General features: G+C 38.1%; 1 protein-coding gene across 5 annotated transcripts in view; it reads right to left on the reverse strand.

The window, feature by feature from the left end:
• The window catches only part of SLC9A3 (solute carrier family 9 member A3), a 54,533-nt gene extending 35,378 nt beyond the window's left edge, over positions 1-19,155 (reverse strand). For all 5 annotated transcript variants that reach the window (XR_003530816.1, XM_027662803.1, XM_027662802.1 and 2 more), the window contains exon 1: positions 18,873-19,155. Coding sequence is in view for 4 of the 5 variants with exons in the window: in XM_027662803.1 (XP_027518604.1) it covers positions 18,873-19,062 (190 nt within the window). In the remaining variant the exon portion in view is untranslated. The remainder of the gene's footprint in view (positions 1-18,872) is intronic.
• Between the last annotated feature and the right edge of the window lie 515 nt (positions 19,156-19,670).

Here is a 19,670-nt window from a genome sequence, read left to right on the forward strand (position 1 = left end):
TTCCTTTCTAAGGCTGCCTGAGACTACTTTGCAAGATCTGATTCAACAAAGTAAAATTTTTCTCAGTTTCTCAATGAAATGAAAACAGAAAGACTGGTTAAATAGCAAGGGAAATAAATTTAAAAATATTAAAGAAAAGATATTGTACAATTCATTTTCAAGTAATGTAATATTTGTAGACAAGCAAAGAAAATTTTCTGAAGTAGAGTTTTCACATCTTTCTTTCCAAATTGTCTCTATTGAAACCTATTTTTAGATAATACTGATTTTTACTTATCAAATGAAACATTTTAATGCCTTATAGATTTTTTTTGCTTTGTTTCCCGCTGAAATGAACAATTCAAGGTATATTTACCACCTTTTGAAAATACAGCACTACAAAAATGAAAATCTGAAACTACCTGTTAAAAATGCTGCTAAATTTCAAGATTTACGCAGTCATTTCAGCACTATTTCAAGCGAATAATCACATTTCCATTAACTTTGACAGTGTAAAACCAAGGCCCTGAAAACACAAAATATTTTTTTCAGCTAATATCATTGTTCTAATCCATCACAAAACCTACTGCACATGCACAGTACACAACATGTCATTCAGAAAAATCAGGAATAATAGTAATTCTCTGCTGAGGTTTCTTTTCCAAGAATCTTTGGATAAAATCCAAGGAGTCGCGAATTTAGAAAATTAAAAGATTCTCAGCTTTATAATTTCCATAGTTTCCATGAAAGCATAGATATGAATTTTGCAAACATTTGTAAGCTCCTCCTATCACTGCTAGAGGGAGGTATGTGGTCTTTTGTTATTTTCTGTGTGTGGTCTTTGTATTTTTGTTAGTGGGTCAAATATCCTCTGACAGTATGCTATTAGTCTATTTTATGCAGTAGAAGTTATTGTACTAAACTAAGCCATGAGTGCTTTAAATTTGAGATCCAAGACCTGATTCTCTGTAACTGCTGAAAACCCTTCCATTGACCAAAGCGAGAACAAAATGCTGCAAATTCCTTTGTGATTCTTCACTTTTCAGATATACAATTAATAGTATCTCCAAGGCAGTATAGAATCAGATTTTTGTAATGGTACAACATAGAAACCTCCTTATAGAAGACATGATAAGTTTCACAGAAGAATATTCTGCCCAAAGGGAACTCTTTCTTCTAAACATCTTCCAGCAGTTGGACTCTGACTGGCAAGCATGAAATTTTTCTTATCAGCATTATAACAAGGGAATTCCATTCAAAAACCGTTTAGCGCTACCTTTTCTGCAGCTTTTTCAGTGGTGTCTTCTGCAGATATATGTTATTATTAAAAAAAAAAAAAAATCCAAGAGCAGACATGGCAAAATATCTGCTTCATCTTGCTTGTATAATAGCTCAAAGTATACGTATAGGTCAGTTTGTAACCTAAATTGTATCATCTGTAATAAGTTGTAGCTGGACATTAAAGTTCAAAAGACTCTGGAAAGTCCCAATCCATTCCTATTGTATTGGTTTATCTGCTTAAAGAATGGGCACATCCTCTAAAATATAACACCGAGCACGCATTTTCAAGAAGGGATCATTTTGCTTACACCATCCCTAGAAGGTATGCATGCCTGGCCACTCTCTTGCTCCATAGCACCATGCTACCACTTTAAGATCCAATTTCTCCAAAAGTTTTGCTGATAAGTGTAATCTCTACTTACTCCAATCTTCACTAAGGGAAAGTTTTTGATACAATTTCCTGTTTAATAAAGTTTGACCTATTTTTATTTCTCTTATCTTTTGTTATGGTTCCCTTCTCAACAGTCATGCCCACCTACTAGTCCTCTCATAAACTTCCTGGACTTGCTATCCTTGATTTATTTATACTCTTAGATCTTTCATTTTCTGCTTTATCCTTGTAACTTTTATTATTTTCACATGACGCACCAGTTTTTCATCTTTGTGCATTGACCTCAGTTGTACTGGATCTCTTTTTAAAGATCTCTTTCGTTATTTGACTTCCTAAGTTTTGTACATTACCAAACACCGCATTTCTTGCCTGCACAGCCGTAGGCATACCTTTCAACTAATAACAGTTGCTTATGTAGCCTGCACAGAGTATCTAGGAATTTTAATTAGGACCATAAGTACTAGAAGAGCTATTTGGTTGTGTGGCCAGGCCTTCATTATCCCACCACCGTTATTTAATGATCCTCATTTCAGAGGATTTTTGCTCCAGCAAGTCTATGTGAAGGCACACCACCAGCTCTCATCTCAGAGTTAGAGACGTCATTCTGATTTCTAGCCTGAGTTTGTTCACAGCTATTTTATATCCATTTTCCTTTAAGTGAGAGTGATATCAATCTTCTTAAATAGCTATTTTCCCCTACTATTAATTCCTTCATTTCCTATTATATAAGCACAGAGAAAAACATACTGTCTTTATTTGCTTGTTTTAAACCAAACCACTTATTTTCAGTCTTCAGCTCTCTATTTCAATCTGAGTTCACTTTTGTGGACTCAGAGCCATCAGAAATATAGACTGCATTCTGCATGAGTCATAGAAGCAGGTCCAACAGCATTAATAATTTCCTATCACAATCTATAGTTCAGCTGCATCCTGGATTCATTATCACGTGGGTGACTCATAGTCACTGTGTATTCACTTTGTACAGATGTGCACCTCTCTTCTCAGTCACAACTTCATGCCAGTTCCTGTCATTGGCCCCTGAGTAAAACTGCCCATGGTATTACTGAATTTCATCCCTTCCCTACTTCTCAAGTTTATATGCTTTTTCTTGTACAATAGTCAGATCTACATGAATACTGGTAATGCCTACAAAAATGTGTCATCAGAAACCTTCAGTAAGATGCCCCACCTCTTTATGCCCTGGTAAATTAAAAAAAGAGCAAAACCAAAACCCTGCATAAGATCAGCCCAAAGGCTAAATTTTAGTGACTTCCTATGACTGATAAATAATCTTCTTATGGTTTCATACTTTTATCTCATCCTTACCTTACCCACCTGGAAACTGTTACACCCTCTATCTTATTAGTGGATGAATTTAGGCCTAAATCAAGGAAAAAATCTTCTATTGTGTCCTAAGAGGGATTCAGTTGAAGCAAGGATTCAAAGCATTAGGGAAACTGCATTTCTAGTCTGTCCAGGAAGTGTTTGAGCAGACTCGTCATTACTGAAGCTGATCATTATTGCCTATATTTGCCTTTCTAATCTTTATCAACAAAGTGTGCTCGGGGGTTTTTTTCCTGGTCAGGAGACTGCTAGCATATTTTATAGTCCTTTAGATTCTGTTCTGTGGATCTTGCAACAACAGTATTCCACAAGAACTGTGAATTGATGTTGCCATTTTGAATTGTTTATATACAAGTGGTAAAAAACCCTTAAGACAAGAGTTTTTATGAATTTCTTCTAATTAATATTACTTTAGGTAAATTCAAAATTATTTTATGAATCAGTACTTTAGACTTTTACCAAATCTAGCAAAAATTGAAAGATTTATTGAAAAATCTTGTAGTTATTTTATATCTGAAGAAATTCAGAGGTATAATATACATGTATTATGTAACAAGCTATAAAAAACATTTTTGGTATTGGATCTTGGGTACTGTCTTAAAATATACTACATGAATATGACTATTAATACTATTTATACTTAGTCTTGGACATATTTTTCCTAAGCAAGGTACAAAAGTCCTTCATGTTTAACTTGTTTGGATGAACTGGTTTGAGTTTGGTTCAATCCAGCTCAAGAAAGCTTGCTTTATTTGTCACATATGTAATGACCACCATTTACAAAGCATACAGCATTGTAATGAGCTCATTAACCAGGAGATTTTAGGTCGCTGTTCTTTGGAGGCCAACGATTAACAAAATATGTTAGCAATTAAAAATGCAACCAACATACAGGTCAATGTTCTCAGCTGATAGGTCATAACATAATAAGATAGCCTCAAGTCAAACTCAAAGAAGTGTGTGAGTAAGCAACTATTACCTATATAAGCACTTAGAACATAATGAAGTTAAAGTAGTCAGGTACGGTTTATCATAATTATGCCAAATAGTTCTTTTTTGAAGGAGCAGTCCCACTGCAGTGCAAGTGTGGTAGCATTTGGCCCTTATGGAACTGAATGGCACTGAAAGAAAAATGGGAACAGTCAAAAATAATATTTCAAAATGAGAGCAAAGTACACATTAGAAACACCTTGAAGTATAGTAGAGGATATAAAACAGGACAGCAAAAGATTCATAAAACTGCTTCACTCCCTAACCAAAGGTATTAAAATTAAGTCTGAAAGACAATCTTCTTGCTCAAGTTAATATTCCTCACAGACTGAACTCAGTTAAGGGTTACTATGAATTTTCTGTGTTTAGGCTGCTGTCAGTGCATGATATTCCATACTGAACACAAATACAAAGAAGTACAGTTCAAGATGTTACAGACTAGAACTATTCTATATACAAAAGAATAAAACCAGCATATTTCTGTCATTACTTCTTCCAACTGCATGTTAAAGAGTCAGCAATAACTGTAAGCGGACTTAGTGCTTATTTTCTGATCACTAAGGTAGTTATGACAAAAATTATTGTCTGAGGTCTAAAAATCCAGCTGATATTACAGTATAAATTGAAAAAGCATTTAGGGGCATGAAAACAAGGTAGAATTTACTTTCTATTAATGGTGTATATTGCAACTGCTCCAGTTTTAAAACTGTCTTCAAAATTCACTGAAATTTACTGACACATAGTGAAAGCAATCTTTTTATTTTAAAATACCAAACCTTTTTCCACTAACATGAGTTAAATAAAGAAATTAGCTAACTCATTTCTCACTATGAATTTTAGATTTTTTTTTTCTTTTAACCTTCATTTTAATATGATAAATTAACTGAAATATAGCTCTCCCTATGGGAATATTTTGGTATTTGCTCATACAGATTAAAAACTGCAATGAAATGGGGTACTAGTAATATATGGAAACAGTTGTTCTGGTGTCATGATAAATTGTGTAAGAAATTACCAAAGTCTGAACAGAAAATAGAACCAGTTCTTCTCCCTGATTCATGTCTACTGTACAAAGAAGAAAAAGAAGATGAAGAAGAAATAATTTAGTGAATACCAATATGGTATTCTGAATATGTCCCTATACTACAGGGACTTCCTCTTCTTCCCCTGTGCTGCTTCTAGCAAGGCATTGGATTGTTCCTGTTAAGAAGGGCAAGAGGGACATAATTAAAGCCTAGGGTCTAGAGGGAATAGCTATGAAGGCTGCTCCAAGTCACGGTGTAGGAAAGTACTTTTTTTCCAAGCACTGGCAACATTCCTGTCCCCTTCGTTCCACCCTGGCAAGATTTTACTTAGTACAACTGCAATAGCATGGAATTACAGTGGAAGTATTCCTGATTATAGCAGTAAAATAAGTAAGCATGTCAAGTAGCTCTTGCTTAAAACTGAAAAACCTAAATTTCAGAGAACTAACAAAATATGCCTGGCTAGTTTTCATTGAAAGTAAATACTACCATGCACCCTGAAAAGCTTCAAAGTTTTTCCAGAGTCTTATGTGGGGGGAGAGTTCATGTTGGAGGAGTCTCCAGCAACTTAGAGAAGAGTTTCATGATGGATTACAACTCTTGTATGTAATTTCAGAAACTCAGGTATGTTGATAGGACAAGGGGGGGGATGGCCTTAAACTGATATTAGGAAGAAGTTCTTTGCTATAAGGGTGGTGAGGTACTGAAACAGGTTGCCCAGAGAGTTTGTGGACTCCCATCTCTGGAGGTGTTCAGGACCAGGCTGGATGGGGCCATGGGTAACTTGGTCTAGTGGAAGATGTGCCTGCCCATGGCAGGGGTGTTGGAAGTAGAGAACAGAAGACATCACATGCTTTGTTACTGAATGCACTCATTCCTGCCCATAAGAAAGTAAATTTGCTCAGAAATCCAGGTACGTGATTTATTTTCCCTCAGATTTAAGAAGAACAAGACTTAGATTATATCATCTAAATATTTCCTGAAAAAGGCTCTGAAATACTCCTATCGTTCAATGTGCTTTAACATGGCTTTTGATTTTTGTCCTTACAGCTTCTCTGATTAAGTAATACATTAACTCTCATACCTTCACTATCTCATTTGAGAGGTGAAGTACATGATGGTAACAGCAGGAAGAAACGTAGTTTAATTAGTATCCTTATACTGTAAAAGGTAGTACATCAAAAATAGCTTCTATGTTTTGAAATGCAGAAGGAAGGTGGTAAGACAGCTCTTTTTCTAGTTATGCATTTGTGTTCTGTAGTGCATACTCAGGCAAAATGAGAAAGGTTAGCATGCAAAAGGAAGTTCATGAGGAGATTAGATTTTCCACAGTGAAGAAAGAAAAAGGAGGAGAACAAAACAGGCTAAAGCTTTATTTGAAGCAGCTCACAACTCAAATCTTTTGCTTACATGACTGCTTATTTCAAGAAAAAAGGGAGGGTAGAAACCAAACACAAATCTCTTCCTAAGTAAAAAACATCCCAGAGTGTCACATGCATAAATGAAACACGATTCTATTCTATGATACATAGGATTCTTTGCTTTGTACAAGTAAGTGTCCTTTATATAGTCAGATCCCTTCCAACATGGTAAAAAGATTTTGCACAGATTCCTAAAAATATCTGTGCAAAAAATTAAATGTTGGGAGTAGTAAGAATTCAGTATGAATCAAATGTAACTAAACTATCCACACTAGTGCCTCTTTTTGACTTCTATTACCACATATATAGGTAATATAGACCTCAGTAGAATCATAAAGTGATTTGGCTTGGAAGAGACCTTTAAAGGTCATCTAATCCAATCCCCCTGCAATTAGCAGGGACATTCAACTAGAGCATATTGCTCAGAGCCCCATCCTACCTGACCTTGAATGTTTCCAGGGACTGGGCAACTAACCACCTCCCTGGGCAACCTGTTCCAGTGTTTCAACATCCTCACCATAAAAAAATTCTTCCTTATATGTAGTCTGAATCTTTTAGCTTAGAACCGTTATGACTTGTCCTATCACAGCAAGCCCTGCTAAAAAGTCTGTCCCCATCTTTCTTAAAGGCACCCTTTAAGTAGTGAAAGGCTGCAATGAGGTCTCCCCAGAGCCTTCTCTTCTCCAGCTGAACAACCCCAACACTCTCAGCCTGTCTGCATAGGGGGGGTGCTCCAGCCCTCTGATCATCATCATGGCCCTCCTCTGGACCCAACTCAACAGACTGATGTCTTTTCTGTGCTGGGGATCCCACACCTTGATGCAGTACTCCAGGCAGGGTCTCACCAGAGCAGAGGGAGAGGATCACCCACCTTCAGCCTGCTGGCCACACTTCTTTTGATGCACTCCAGGACATGATTGGCTTTCTGGGCCGTGAATGCACATTGACGAGTCATGTCCAATAAAAGGAGTTCAATTATTTACACATAGATAAATCATAAATGAGAGAAAGCCTATAACTGAATAAAAATTATATATGTGGATTTAATTCTGAAGGGATTAGTGTAGCATCTTCATGTACATGTAAATGCCAGGGTAAGTTCTGGAAAAAGAGTGCTGGAATGGAAAAGCATCAACCTGAGAGAAAGACCTAGATGAAATGATACTGCTTCATACTAACTATAAAATAAAAAATGTTAGTGGATTAAGTCCTTCTTTTACTCTGAACTATAAAGTGTTATGAAACACCAAACTTGACAATTTTCTACTAATATTGTTTTTTCCAATAATCTCTTGAAACTGTGCACCTGAATATACTGTTAGATCTGACAGGAAGGCAAAAAAAGATGAACAAATGTCAATACAGAAGGCAATTTTTAGCTGAATTTTCCTTAAATTTATGGATTTTTCATTTTCTGCCATGTTCACTAGCATTTAAGTAAGCATGTGATATACAGGAAATATTTTAGAATTTTCATTTCTGTTATGAGTGTTTAGTTTTTCAGCAGCTGAATCTGCTTGATGATTTATCTGCATTTCTATCATATCCTTAACTGATAAGCAGTTCCCAAAGTATGGGGCTCTTTACCAAGCCAGGTACAGATACTATGTGTTGTGTTTTTGGAATGGTATTCCCCAGTTTAGTGTTCCCACTGAAACACTCCAAAGCACACATCACTCTATCGCTCCCCTTCATTCCCCCTTTGGTGGGCTGGAGAGGAAAATTGGAGGCACAAAAGGTAAATATCATAGGTTGAGATAAGAGCAATTTACTGAAAGCAGCAATAAAATGAGACAATGAACAGCAACAATACTAATGAAAGAGGATACAAGAAAAAAGGTGAATGATTCAAATGTTATTGCTCACTCCCCTCAGAAAACCCTTGACAACACCCCAACTGCTCCCTCTGCAACCCTACGACCCAGAATGGGAGCCCTTCCACCATCCTGGAAAATGATGTGAGGTGGTATAGGATAACCTCCGGGTCCTAGCTATGCCCCCTCCTGGCTACCGCAAAAATTAACCCTGTCCTGGCCAGAACCAGGACACTATGTTTTAGGTACTACAGAACAAACCCGGCTCTTGGCTTTGGTACTTCTTCACTTGCCTACAATCAGAAAAAATTTATCAGATGAGGGCATATAGACAAGATATACTGACTTTCAACACATTAGGATCCTCCATTATGTGATAAACAACATGTGTTACACCAGGCACGAAGAGGAAAATACAGCTATAAGACCCTTCATCCTTACATTTGCGTAGGTCTTTCCTGACATAAGTACTTCCGTACCCACACAGGATCTGACTTTCCACTTACAGTGGCAGGTTTATCTTGGACTACTTATAATCTTTACTCATAAATCACAATAAACAGAAGGAAACTTCATACTTCCTCCTGGTGTTTTTACATCCTCATACTTTCAAACACCTAACAGCATGATTCAAGTGAACATGCCTTAAAAATTATGGGTTTTAGTAAGGCCAAACACGTTTTATTCCTTAAGAAAGGCTGAAACATTAAGATGCTTTATTAAGTGCTCAAAAGTAATAGATTTTCCTAAAGAAAAAGCTTTGGTTTTTCACTTAATTACCATTTTCTTCAGTACAAGTATTCAAGACATGAAAACAAGATGTACTTCTGTTTAGTGAAAAGCTAGAGAACATAAGGTTTCAAATAAGATTAGTATATTATATATCAGTGAATTGCTGCTCCCCTTAACTCCATGAAAAATGTGACAGTCCATTCTTTTCAGACTCGTGTGAAGTGTAATAACCTCATCCTCAGAGCAGAGGATCAAATTAACTTGAGCAAGGAAGGGGTGAAGGTGAATTACAAAATGTTTATTTTTCACTGACTTCAATGCCATATCTATCTCACTGTGAAATAATAAAATAGTGTAGTTTCTGAATCTGCTATGTTCTTTATTTCTAATAATTTTTTTTTTCAGTTGGTTGGTTTGGTGTTATTTTTTTATTATTTTTTCTTTGCTTTAGGGTTCTTTTCTTAGAAGAACAAGGGCAGTCTTCCTGAGAAAAATCCCATTAGAAATAAAGAAACTGAAATAGGATTTCAAAGTGCCAGTGCTGCAAGTGGAAGACCCAGAAGTAATATCTGCACAGTACAGAGGAGAACTACAGAGCTGTGTTTTCTGGCATACAGTTGTGTGCAGATGAGAGATTTGTAGGAAACACTGTACACTACAACCACCAACTCCAGGTTTACATATCTTCCTGCTGACTCATTTAGCTTCTGTTTGAGCTTGGTACTACCAGTTAGTACTACCACTGCACATTTCCATCGAGTAGTCCTATTCACTAGAATATCAGTTCATCCTGGAAAAAGCTTTGGCTAAAATAAGAGATGAAACTTATACTGTATCAGATAAGGAAAGAGAGAAGAGTGGATGACATGAGTGGAAGCCATTTGGAACAGGAAATTGAAGCCTTTCTCACCAGAAAGCACCCAGGTTACAGGATAGATAAACCTTATACTGGTACCCTGCCATTCCTTTCTTTAATTCATGATGGCATGATCATTGTGGCCATTATATGGCCACCATGTATTCTTCTCTCTTCTAGTAATGTGCAATTTTGCACCAGTTAATCAAAGTATACCTACTGCATCAGAACGGCATGCAGATGTGTTGCTTACTTCAACCACGTAGGATGTGGATAAAGGTCCATCCACGTGTGAACACTGCTTATTTAAAGACTGGGATCTTCGGAACTAATTGATAGAGCAACTAAATCTCAAAACCATTACCAGGCACATGAAGGACAAGAAATTCCTCAGGAGTAGTCAGTATGGCTTCACGAAGCCATCTGATAAAACTCTACAATGAACTGATGCACCTGGAAGATGAGGGGAGAGAATCAACCAGTGTCTACTGAGCCATCAACAAGGTAAAGCCTTTGGCACAGTCTTCCACAAAAGCCTCACAGCCCCTCGAGGTGGTGTTGTAGGGGCTGGATGGGCAGTGAGGTGGATTGAAAACTGTCTGAATGTCTGGGCCTTGAGGGTGGTGATCAGTGGTGCAAAGTATAGTTGGAGGCTGTTAACTAGTGGTGTACCCAAGGGGTCTGTACTGGGTCCAGTCCTCTTTAACATCTTCATTAATTATCTGAATGATGGGGAAGAGCGTACCCCCAGCAAGTTTTCTGATGACACAGATTTGGGAGGAGTGGCTGATAGGCCAGAGGGACTCAACAGGCTGGGGAAATGTGCTGACAGGAACGTTGTAAAGTTTGGCAAGGAGAAATGCAAAGTTGTATGAGCAACAACTCCATACACCAGTATATGCAGAGGGCCATCCAAATGGACAGCAGCTTGGCAGAGGGTATGAGTGTGACCAAACACTGGACAGGTTGCCCAGAAGCATTGTGGAGTTTCCTTCCTTGGAGATAATCAAATGCTGTCTGGACATGATCCTGGGCAACCAGTTGTAAGTCACCCTAGATGACCTGGGGCATTGAACCAGATGTTATGCCTTCCAACCTCAACCAGTCTGTGATTCTGTTATTCCATGATTTCTGTGAAATCTATAAGAGTTACAGTATCCAATAGAATATCAAGCTGACTCCTGTGTTAAAGGACACAATGCATGTAGTCCTGTGCTCTTTTTCCCTATCCATCAGCTTCAGAGACAAGTTATATCACATGAGCAGTGCATCACTGACTTCAGCTTTAAACACAGACCAACCCAATTTAAAAGATCACTTTTCCCCAGTTCACTACTGTCCCAAAGTCATCCCCAGAATGCCTATGCTGCCAAGGCCTGAAAAATCTTTCTCCAAATATTCAGCAGTTCTGACATTCTACTAGAGTAGGAAGACTGTAACACCTCCATACTACAACTATATTTAGTTTTATTTGTGGTCACATAACAACTATACCTCCAGTACAGTTGTTAGTATATCAGCATTAACATTAGCATAACATAATATTAACAAAAAGCCATATTATACCAATCTGTGTCACCTAGTCCCTGGAATGCTACTGTACCATCAAACCAATGTAACAATATTTATTTTAATAAAGGAGTTATAATATTTTAACTATGAGTTTTGTGTTTAACAAGTCTCTCCACCAGTTTACAATCTGTTCACATCTGGGAGATTTTCATTATGAAACCTTACTTGTACAAGACCTTTGCAGGTTTCTTAATATTTAATATTTCCTCAAAGCCCAGCTTATGGAAGTGAATGAACCCATAAAGCTTTCCCTTTCCACTTTTTTTTCCATCTGTAAAAAACTGTAATTGAAGAAAATAAAAATCATAACTACATGTTTTTGAAAATCAGTATACAATCTACACTGAGATTTTCTTTCCTGGTGTGTGAATACTGCTGTTTTAACAGTCAGCTTTGACAAAACACCTAGGCATTTTTTTTCTTTCAATAGATAAATGCAGAACTTTTCTCCTAGGCACATATTAGTGAATCCAGAATTAGTGATTATATTTTCAGTTATTGGAAGGAAAAAACTCTCCAGATCCATCTACTTAAAAACTCTGGTTTTGTGCAGGCCTTTCAGAATACCTTCCAGTTTTCTTCTTCCATGAATGAACATTAAATATTCGTGCCTTAATTAAAAGTGTTTCCACTTGATGTCTTGCATTCCATCTCAGTCAGCTCTTCCTTGTCAGCCTGTAGTTTCAGTATTTATGACTTTACAGTGCTTTACATAGCAGCCAATGAGGTATCAAGTAACTCCTTTCAAAGGGGTGAATACTCTGCAAACTGCTTTACAAAAAGCAATCAAAATATTAACCACAGCCAATCTGCTATGCTCTGTTGTTTTTCAGGACTCTTTTCATGGTCTCTAGTTTTAAATGGCTGCCACTTGTTAGCAAATTGAAGAACAATTAGAGCCTCTAATTCTTTGGGACATTAGTTTAACTGCACTGCTCCAGAGAGATGAGAAAACACAGAGACATTTTCCTGAAAGGAAACGGAATATTCGGATAAGAAATATTCTTCTATGACTTTGGACTCAACACTTCCTCTTGGAATAGAGCAAGACATAAGAAAGATACAGAAGAACTCAGCAATCCATTACCCCTTTACTTCAGAGCAATTAAAACTCTGGTAAACAGGGGGAAAAGAAGTCTTCTATTCTACTTGAATTCAAAACACTTCCTAAAGCAAACTGATGGTGAAACTCACTGATTTTTTATTGGCTTCTGGTTGTAAGAGTTAAACAAAGTAATAATTCAGTATTTACATTACAGCTTCCCTGCTAAGCATCTCTGACTGAAAAAGGCCCACAAAAACAAAGAGAGACCTCCAAACCCTTTTGCTGGAAGAACCTGTGTACACCTGAAAAGATATACTGCTTGCCCTTATTTCTTGCAGGACTGTGGTCTGCTGCATTACTACATGGGAGATTTACAATCACTTCGGGGGTCTGTAGATCACTTTTAGTAATAAGTGGCTTTAGCTCTGAAGACAGTAAATCAATGGTTTCAAAAATCCCAAGATTACAGTATTAAAAGGATTCCATTGTTCTGCAGAGAACGCCGAGCACTTTGCACACAGGTGCCTGAAAGTAATTGACGGCAGAGATCCTTTCTTAGGTATGCATGCCTGAACTGTATTCAATTCAGGGCCATTCTCAAAATGCCATTGTTTTCTTATGTAATTCACACAAGTTGCCATTGTACATTTGCTATTAGTTAGGGGATGTAATCTGAATCTTGTCAAATTATACTATCCTGATATCTTCTTCCCTGCTCTAAATAATTAAGACTTGAGACTTGTAAGACTTGGAGGGGGAGGGGGAAGAAGAGAGATGTGTGTTTCAGAGAGATAGGAAGTAGATGAAAAGGATGAGTAAGGTACAAGAGTAAAATGGAAATAAAGCGTGGGAATGGGCATGCACTTACAGTTCTTAAACTCAATAAAAATATGGCTTACACAGTTGTTCCTAGCATTGGAAATGCAAAGCTATTATTCTATGTTGGAAATGTTCAGCTGCCTAAGACATATAAAATGTTGGATACAAAAGATAATTCCTTAGAAGGCAGAGATTTTACAGTACTTAACATTCCTAGATCGCAGGTATTCTAAATAGCACTTTGCAAAAGGACATACAGTATTTTCCAATGTATCACAGATATATATATATCACAGACATATAACACAGTTGCCAGCACAAATTTATAGCGTTTCTATGTATATCCAGGAAGGAAATGCATATGCCTCCACTAGAAGTGTGTTAACCTGTTCCAGCTTCTACTGACTTCACAATAAAGGTAAAAGATGTTCCCTTATCTTGTTCAGAAGAACAGGGGAAGGTAGCCAATTCCAGACTTCCTAAATCACAATGCAAAGCCTTTTTTCATGTTATCACTTGCTAATGAAAGCAGCTTTTAACAAGCACTACAATCAGGGAAAGGCTAGTAGTTTAAACTTTACAGGGTCTGATAGTATCCACACCGTTTTAATATCTGACTCCATTTTCAGTTAAATACAACCAATAGCATTCTGCTAAGCATCCTTCAACATTTCTTCCTAAAGATGTTATTTACTGAAGAATTGGCAACAGAAGAGCAATTCTAACATTTTGTTTCATTAAAACAATACCCTAAATCATTTTCACTTTGTAACTGACACTTATCAGTTAGCCTAGAATGCCAGGAGGAGAAACTTTGGAGTCAAATGGGCTTTTGTTTTGACAGTTTGCTTTGGAGGGAGGGTTATTGATTTCTTCAAAGAAAATATTGCCCCAGGAGTCGAAATTAGATGGGTGGTTAGACCTGCATTTCACAATTCCTTCCCTAGCCCATCCCTAACATGCTTAAAATTCTCCACACCAATTGTTTGTGTTCACAAAATACTCCAAACAGCTCCTTTCTCAGGGTACTTTGAGACAATGTGAAGGAGCCTAGGCATGCAGAAACTAGTGTGTTTGTAGGGATCTATATCTCTAAGTTTAGAGATGCATTGTGCTTTGCAGGTCATGTCCTCCTGGGGTCTCAAGAGCTGATGGACTCAACCAGTCCATCTGACACAGTATCTTCACCAGCCTTCTCCTAAATGTTTGTTCATTGTTATTGAATCACTTGTTCCCCATTCTCCAAAGCATTGTGGCATTCCTGAAGACGGATTTACCCACTGTCCTGGATTCACATTTCTCTCCCACTTTTAAATTTCTAATATAAAAGCCTTTAGAATATATATACAAATACACAGAAATTATAAAAAAACCCAAGCTTTTGTGGCATTCTTAGATGCACCATAAACTATACCAACAAAAACAGTTGGCAGGACGTTTTCCTCAAATAGTGAAAAGGCTTTGCACCCTTCCTCATTCCTGTTCACAGTCACTCACTCTCCCACCATTTCTTCTAGTTGTTTATCTGCACATATTGAGCAAATCCAGGGAGCTAGACAGACAGACAGACTGCTTTGTAAGTTTACTATTATTATTATTATTACTACTACTATTTTGGGACTAATTGCTTATCCTTCTGAAAAAATGTCATAAAAATGTTATAGTACACAAAAGGATTTAAACTAAAAGAAGGAATTTAGGAATTTTTCAAGTTCCCCAACATAACCTCCATTGAAAATATAAATACAATCTTTCTCTGTTACCTAGGATTTTGAACAAGTACAGAAGCATGCACTGGATAACCCCCAAGTAGAAAGCATTCTTCTTTCTCCTTTTTCTTTTTTTTTTTTTTTTTTTTTTTTTGCAATTGAGAGATATCCTCAGAAAAGAAAAAAAATTGTCTACAATATTTAGTGTTTAAACTATTTCTTCTCTTACCTAATTTTAGCTCCTGGATTCATTATTCCTTTCCTTCTTCCACTTCTTTCCACAGTTGTTTTCTGATTTCCTGCCTACTTCTGGCTTTTTCTGTAGCAGATTTTTCTGCCAAGACACTCTTTGTATCTTCTACAGGTCTGTTATTAAAAGATTATTTTCAAGGTATGTTCCATGAAAGACATATAAAGAAAGAGGAGAGCACATGACAAAGTGAATTTAGGAAGCATATGCAAGTCTGGTCAGTGTACACATCTTTCGTCTTAGAACTGTACTCTGTACCCATGTTGGTTAAAAATGGTACACCCTCCACCTGCATAGTTTTGGTAGGAAATACCCTAGTCTATAGCTATAAATGCATATTTGTTTGGGGTTTTTTTCAGTGGTATTTCTTATTTCACCTGGAAAGCTGAGGTATCAGGAAGTGGACACATAAAGTCCACTAGGAGGGTTCTCAATTGTACCTCATGTACCTTCTTCACATAGATAAGATGTTTTTCTGGCTTAGATTTACACCTGTGAGTAGTTTATTGGCCCTATCCCATGTGGATACACATCTATAGTGATAAGAAAACCTATCAAAAGAGGAAATAAAGACCATTAGCCAAAATGGAACATTGTGAACCTTATGAAAGTTCCACTTGAAGTGGAAGAATGATGAGTTGGAACATTTCAAATGAAGAGGGTCAAATCAAATCAATTATAATATGTAAAACAGTACACAAAGATGCGCCAGCAGTTTCACAGGAGATACAAATTAATTTATTTCCTATTATGCATGAAAGTCAAGTGTATGAAGACTCTTCTTCCACAGTTTCATTTGTAGCAATACTTAGACTTGACCAAAAACTAAACTAAAGTAAACTATAATAGCAGTTTCCTTTCCACAGAGCCCAAAACACTAGGCCACTTCTTCATATATTTGGGATGCTTATGAGGTTTCACACACAATAATTTATGTTGCAGAATACCTTGTCAGCACTAATTTGCATCCTGAATGTACACAATATAAACATCAAACCTCAGAAAATCTGTAAGAATCTTCTAATAAATACAGCCCCAAGCCATATGACACCAGGAACTGAAACTTTTTAAAAAAAACTTCCACACATATGAAAAAAAACAAAACTAAAAAAAACCAACTAAACAAACAAAACAAACACAGAACACATAAGGCTATTCTAATGCAAGAGAAGGCAAAGTATTCTTGTATATATTTATACCCAGTTACCAACTGCAATTCCCAGAACACTCTCTGCTGACCCAGTTGCCTATCATCCACTAGTAAAACAGCTCTCTCAATCTCTGTAGCCGTGGAAAAGTGAGCTGGAGTATATAAGATCAGCTCCTCCCCTGCTGAAAAACCCAGAGCAAAAACAGCATTTTGACAGCACTACCTTTGCCCTCCTTCAGGTAGTAAAGCAAGAGACTCAAGGGCAGCTGTTCTGTATTTTCTTTCTCTGTTCTTTTCTGTCTCCTTTTCGGATACGTAAATCTTCTTTGAACAAGCAGAGGATTCTTGCCACTCAAAATCTTCTGATAGATTTCTGACCTACTTTCCAGAACCCTTGACACACCAAGGCAGATAGAAAGGTGACAAGCTGTGTTTTTTCTGTTCCCTTTCTCATTGACTTTTATGAACACCTTCAGGCTTTCTTCATTAATAAGCTGTTGAAAGTGAATGTACATTCCTGCTTGTCTATGTGTTATTTGTGGCTGGTGGGGAAAGCAGGAGCATTCATAGGCTCTCAGGGGAATACAGCAGTTGTCCATTGCTTCTTCAGAGAAAATGTCCAGAGTAGTATAGAATAGCAAACACAAATGTGAAGAGAGAAAGGAACGAAGCTTGAGAGTTTCGGGAAAGAAAAGTGATGGAGTTGATGATAGGTACTATGTACTAGTAAGTAACAAGCTCTGTGCATTTCTGAAAGAAGTATAAAGAACTTTAAAACAGAATCAGTACCATTCAGCTCCTGACAGTGCTTTATTAAGAGTTTATATTGAGGACTTCATGGTAAAATGGTTCATCTTAATCACAATGAATCTCAATCCAGGCCATTGTAATATAAATAGAGTACAATCTAACTGTTCTGTTAGCTTCACTAGGTTTCAGAGACACACTGATATAGCTGTGCAGCACTAATATTACTCTGTACAACTGTGGCACATGTACAGAGCAGCAAAGGCTAAATAACACAAAGCCGCCTTAATAACTATACTTTTTTAGAAGAGTACCACAAAAAGAAAGTTCAAATGAGTAGCCTGTTTATTAGTTTAGTCTGCACAATTTTATAGCAACTCAGTGTTGTCAGTTTTTTCCTGTATGTGGTTTCCCCAGCTGTCTAATTGCTATAACCCATCAATAAAAGTCAATTAAAACAAAACTGGTTCTTATGTAATCTAGGTGCTGCAGCAACCATCTGAACACAAACTATTTGCATGGTTTAGATAAAGGTTCAGATAAAGGTATTTAGTTATATATCTATGGTTAATCAAGTGAAACCCAAGATGCAAATATTTCTGAAAAGTGCTGCACGGTATCACTTTTACATAACTTAATACTCATTTTTAAAATGTTTTATTTGGATTTGAAAACAGCATTTTCCACGTAAGTCTTACTGTGCTTGTCTTTTGTGCTAGATAGAATATACCTGAGTACACCTTTTTACATCTTTCATTCTCTGTGACATGTAAAATCCGTAGAATGTGATTCTGCTACATCAAATTAGTACTAAGAGTACAAGTTCAGAAAAATATTAATAAGATTTTCAGCTGACCTTCTGAGTTGAGACTGATTATAGAGAAGATTTCTTGAAAATGGAAATGACATTTACAGTGTTAGCCAAACTGGAAGTCTTTTTACCTTTTCAACTTTCAAGGTAAAAGGTCTGAAAATAATAGCATATATGAAATAAAATACATTCCAATTAAACGATGACTCTTCTAGTTCAGCAAAGAGCATTATTGATATAAAATTGCTTTCAGAAGAGTCATGAAGTTCAGGACACAAGAGTTGGAGCATTAATAAAAATTCATTTAAACTACACTGAAGTTAGGATAAGTCCTTGTTTTTCATTGATTCTAATTTCTTGAAGAAAATTCTGTGTGCTCGAAATCTTGTATTTTTTCAGCTACATCAAATGGTCTGATAATACATATTACCTTTATAAACCATGCTCTTTCACTAATTCAGCAATGCACTTCAAAGCTGAGAATGCTACATTCATAGGTGTAGTTTATAGTGTTTATTTTTGATTTTACTAGCTGATAGAGCTAACAATCATAATCAGGAGAATGGCACACCGTAAAGTGGAACAGGTATTGTGTAAGCTAAAAGGCTCAATTTCTGTTCCACTTTTGCAAAAAGTTTTCCCGGGAGCAACAGAAATGAAAGGTCTCAAGGAATTGCAAGGGTTTACAAGGAGACAGATGCAGAAGGCACAGTCTGGGCGGTGAAAATGAACTAGGTAACACCTTGAGGCAGGTGAAAATCACCCTACTAAGCACTGTGTAAGGCTGTATTATGAAATCAGGACAGAGTACAGTAAACCCCCTGAAAGCGGGTCAGTGGACTTATGACAAGCTTTTCTCATTTACGTTGGGTGCAAGAAGGGGAAGGGGGAAGGGAAAGGAAGAGGACATGTATTAATATATAACTCCGGACTTACCGATTTTGGCCAAGCTGGCCACAAGTATCCAGAGTGCAATGATATAAGGCTCCTTGACGTGATCCCATTTGAAAGAGACGATGGCAAAGCTTTGGTTGCTATTTATAGCGCTTTCCGAGCTTCTCTGTCCCAGCGCCACTGGGAGAGCCATCAGCCCCAAGAGGAGCCCCACTCCAGATACCTGCCTCATCTCCAAGCCACACAACAAAATCCTGCTTCCCCTTCCCGGAGAAATCCCGCCTCTTCGGAGGTCCTTGGGGGCGAGGTCCTTGTCCCTTCGCAGAGACGCGCCCGACGGCTCAAGGCGGCGGGACAGCGGCGCACGGGGCCGGCGTCTGGAGGCTCCAGTCCCGTCCTGTCCCGCACCGGCTGCCCCGGTGGGCTCGGGGATCGCCTTGCGCGGGGTGGCCAAGGGCGGGTCAGGGGCTCCGCACACAGGCAGATGCTTCGAGCTGGGGTCCCGCTGCTTGCCCGCACCTGCCTTTATCAGGCTGTTCCCGGACGGTCGGAGGCGGAGCCTCCCGCCGCTCCCGCAGAGGCTGCCGTGCGGGGACGGCGATGCCCTGACTGACAGAGCAGCCGGCGGGATCGGCGGAGAGCTGTGCCAGGGTGGCGGCGGGATCGGGCTGTGCCCGCCGTCCCAGCACGGCGCTGGGCAGGGCGGGAGCGGACAGGAGCTGCCCGGAGCTGCTGGCGCTCGGAGCCAAGGCTGAGGCGCTCCCACCACTTTGTCCTATAGGAGCCCGGGGTCCGCACCCAGACCGCAGCCGGGTGCACAGGACATCCACAGATCTCCGT

This window comes from Corapipo altera, unplaced genomic scaffold, assembly GCF_003945725.1.
Source record: "Corapipo altera isolate COAL_440 unplaced genomic scaffold, ASM394572v1 359, whole genome shotgun sequence".
NCBI lineage: Eukaryota > Metazoa > Chordata > Aves > Passeriformes > Pipridae > Corapipo > Corapipo altera.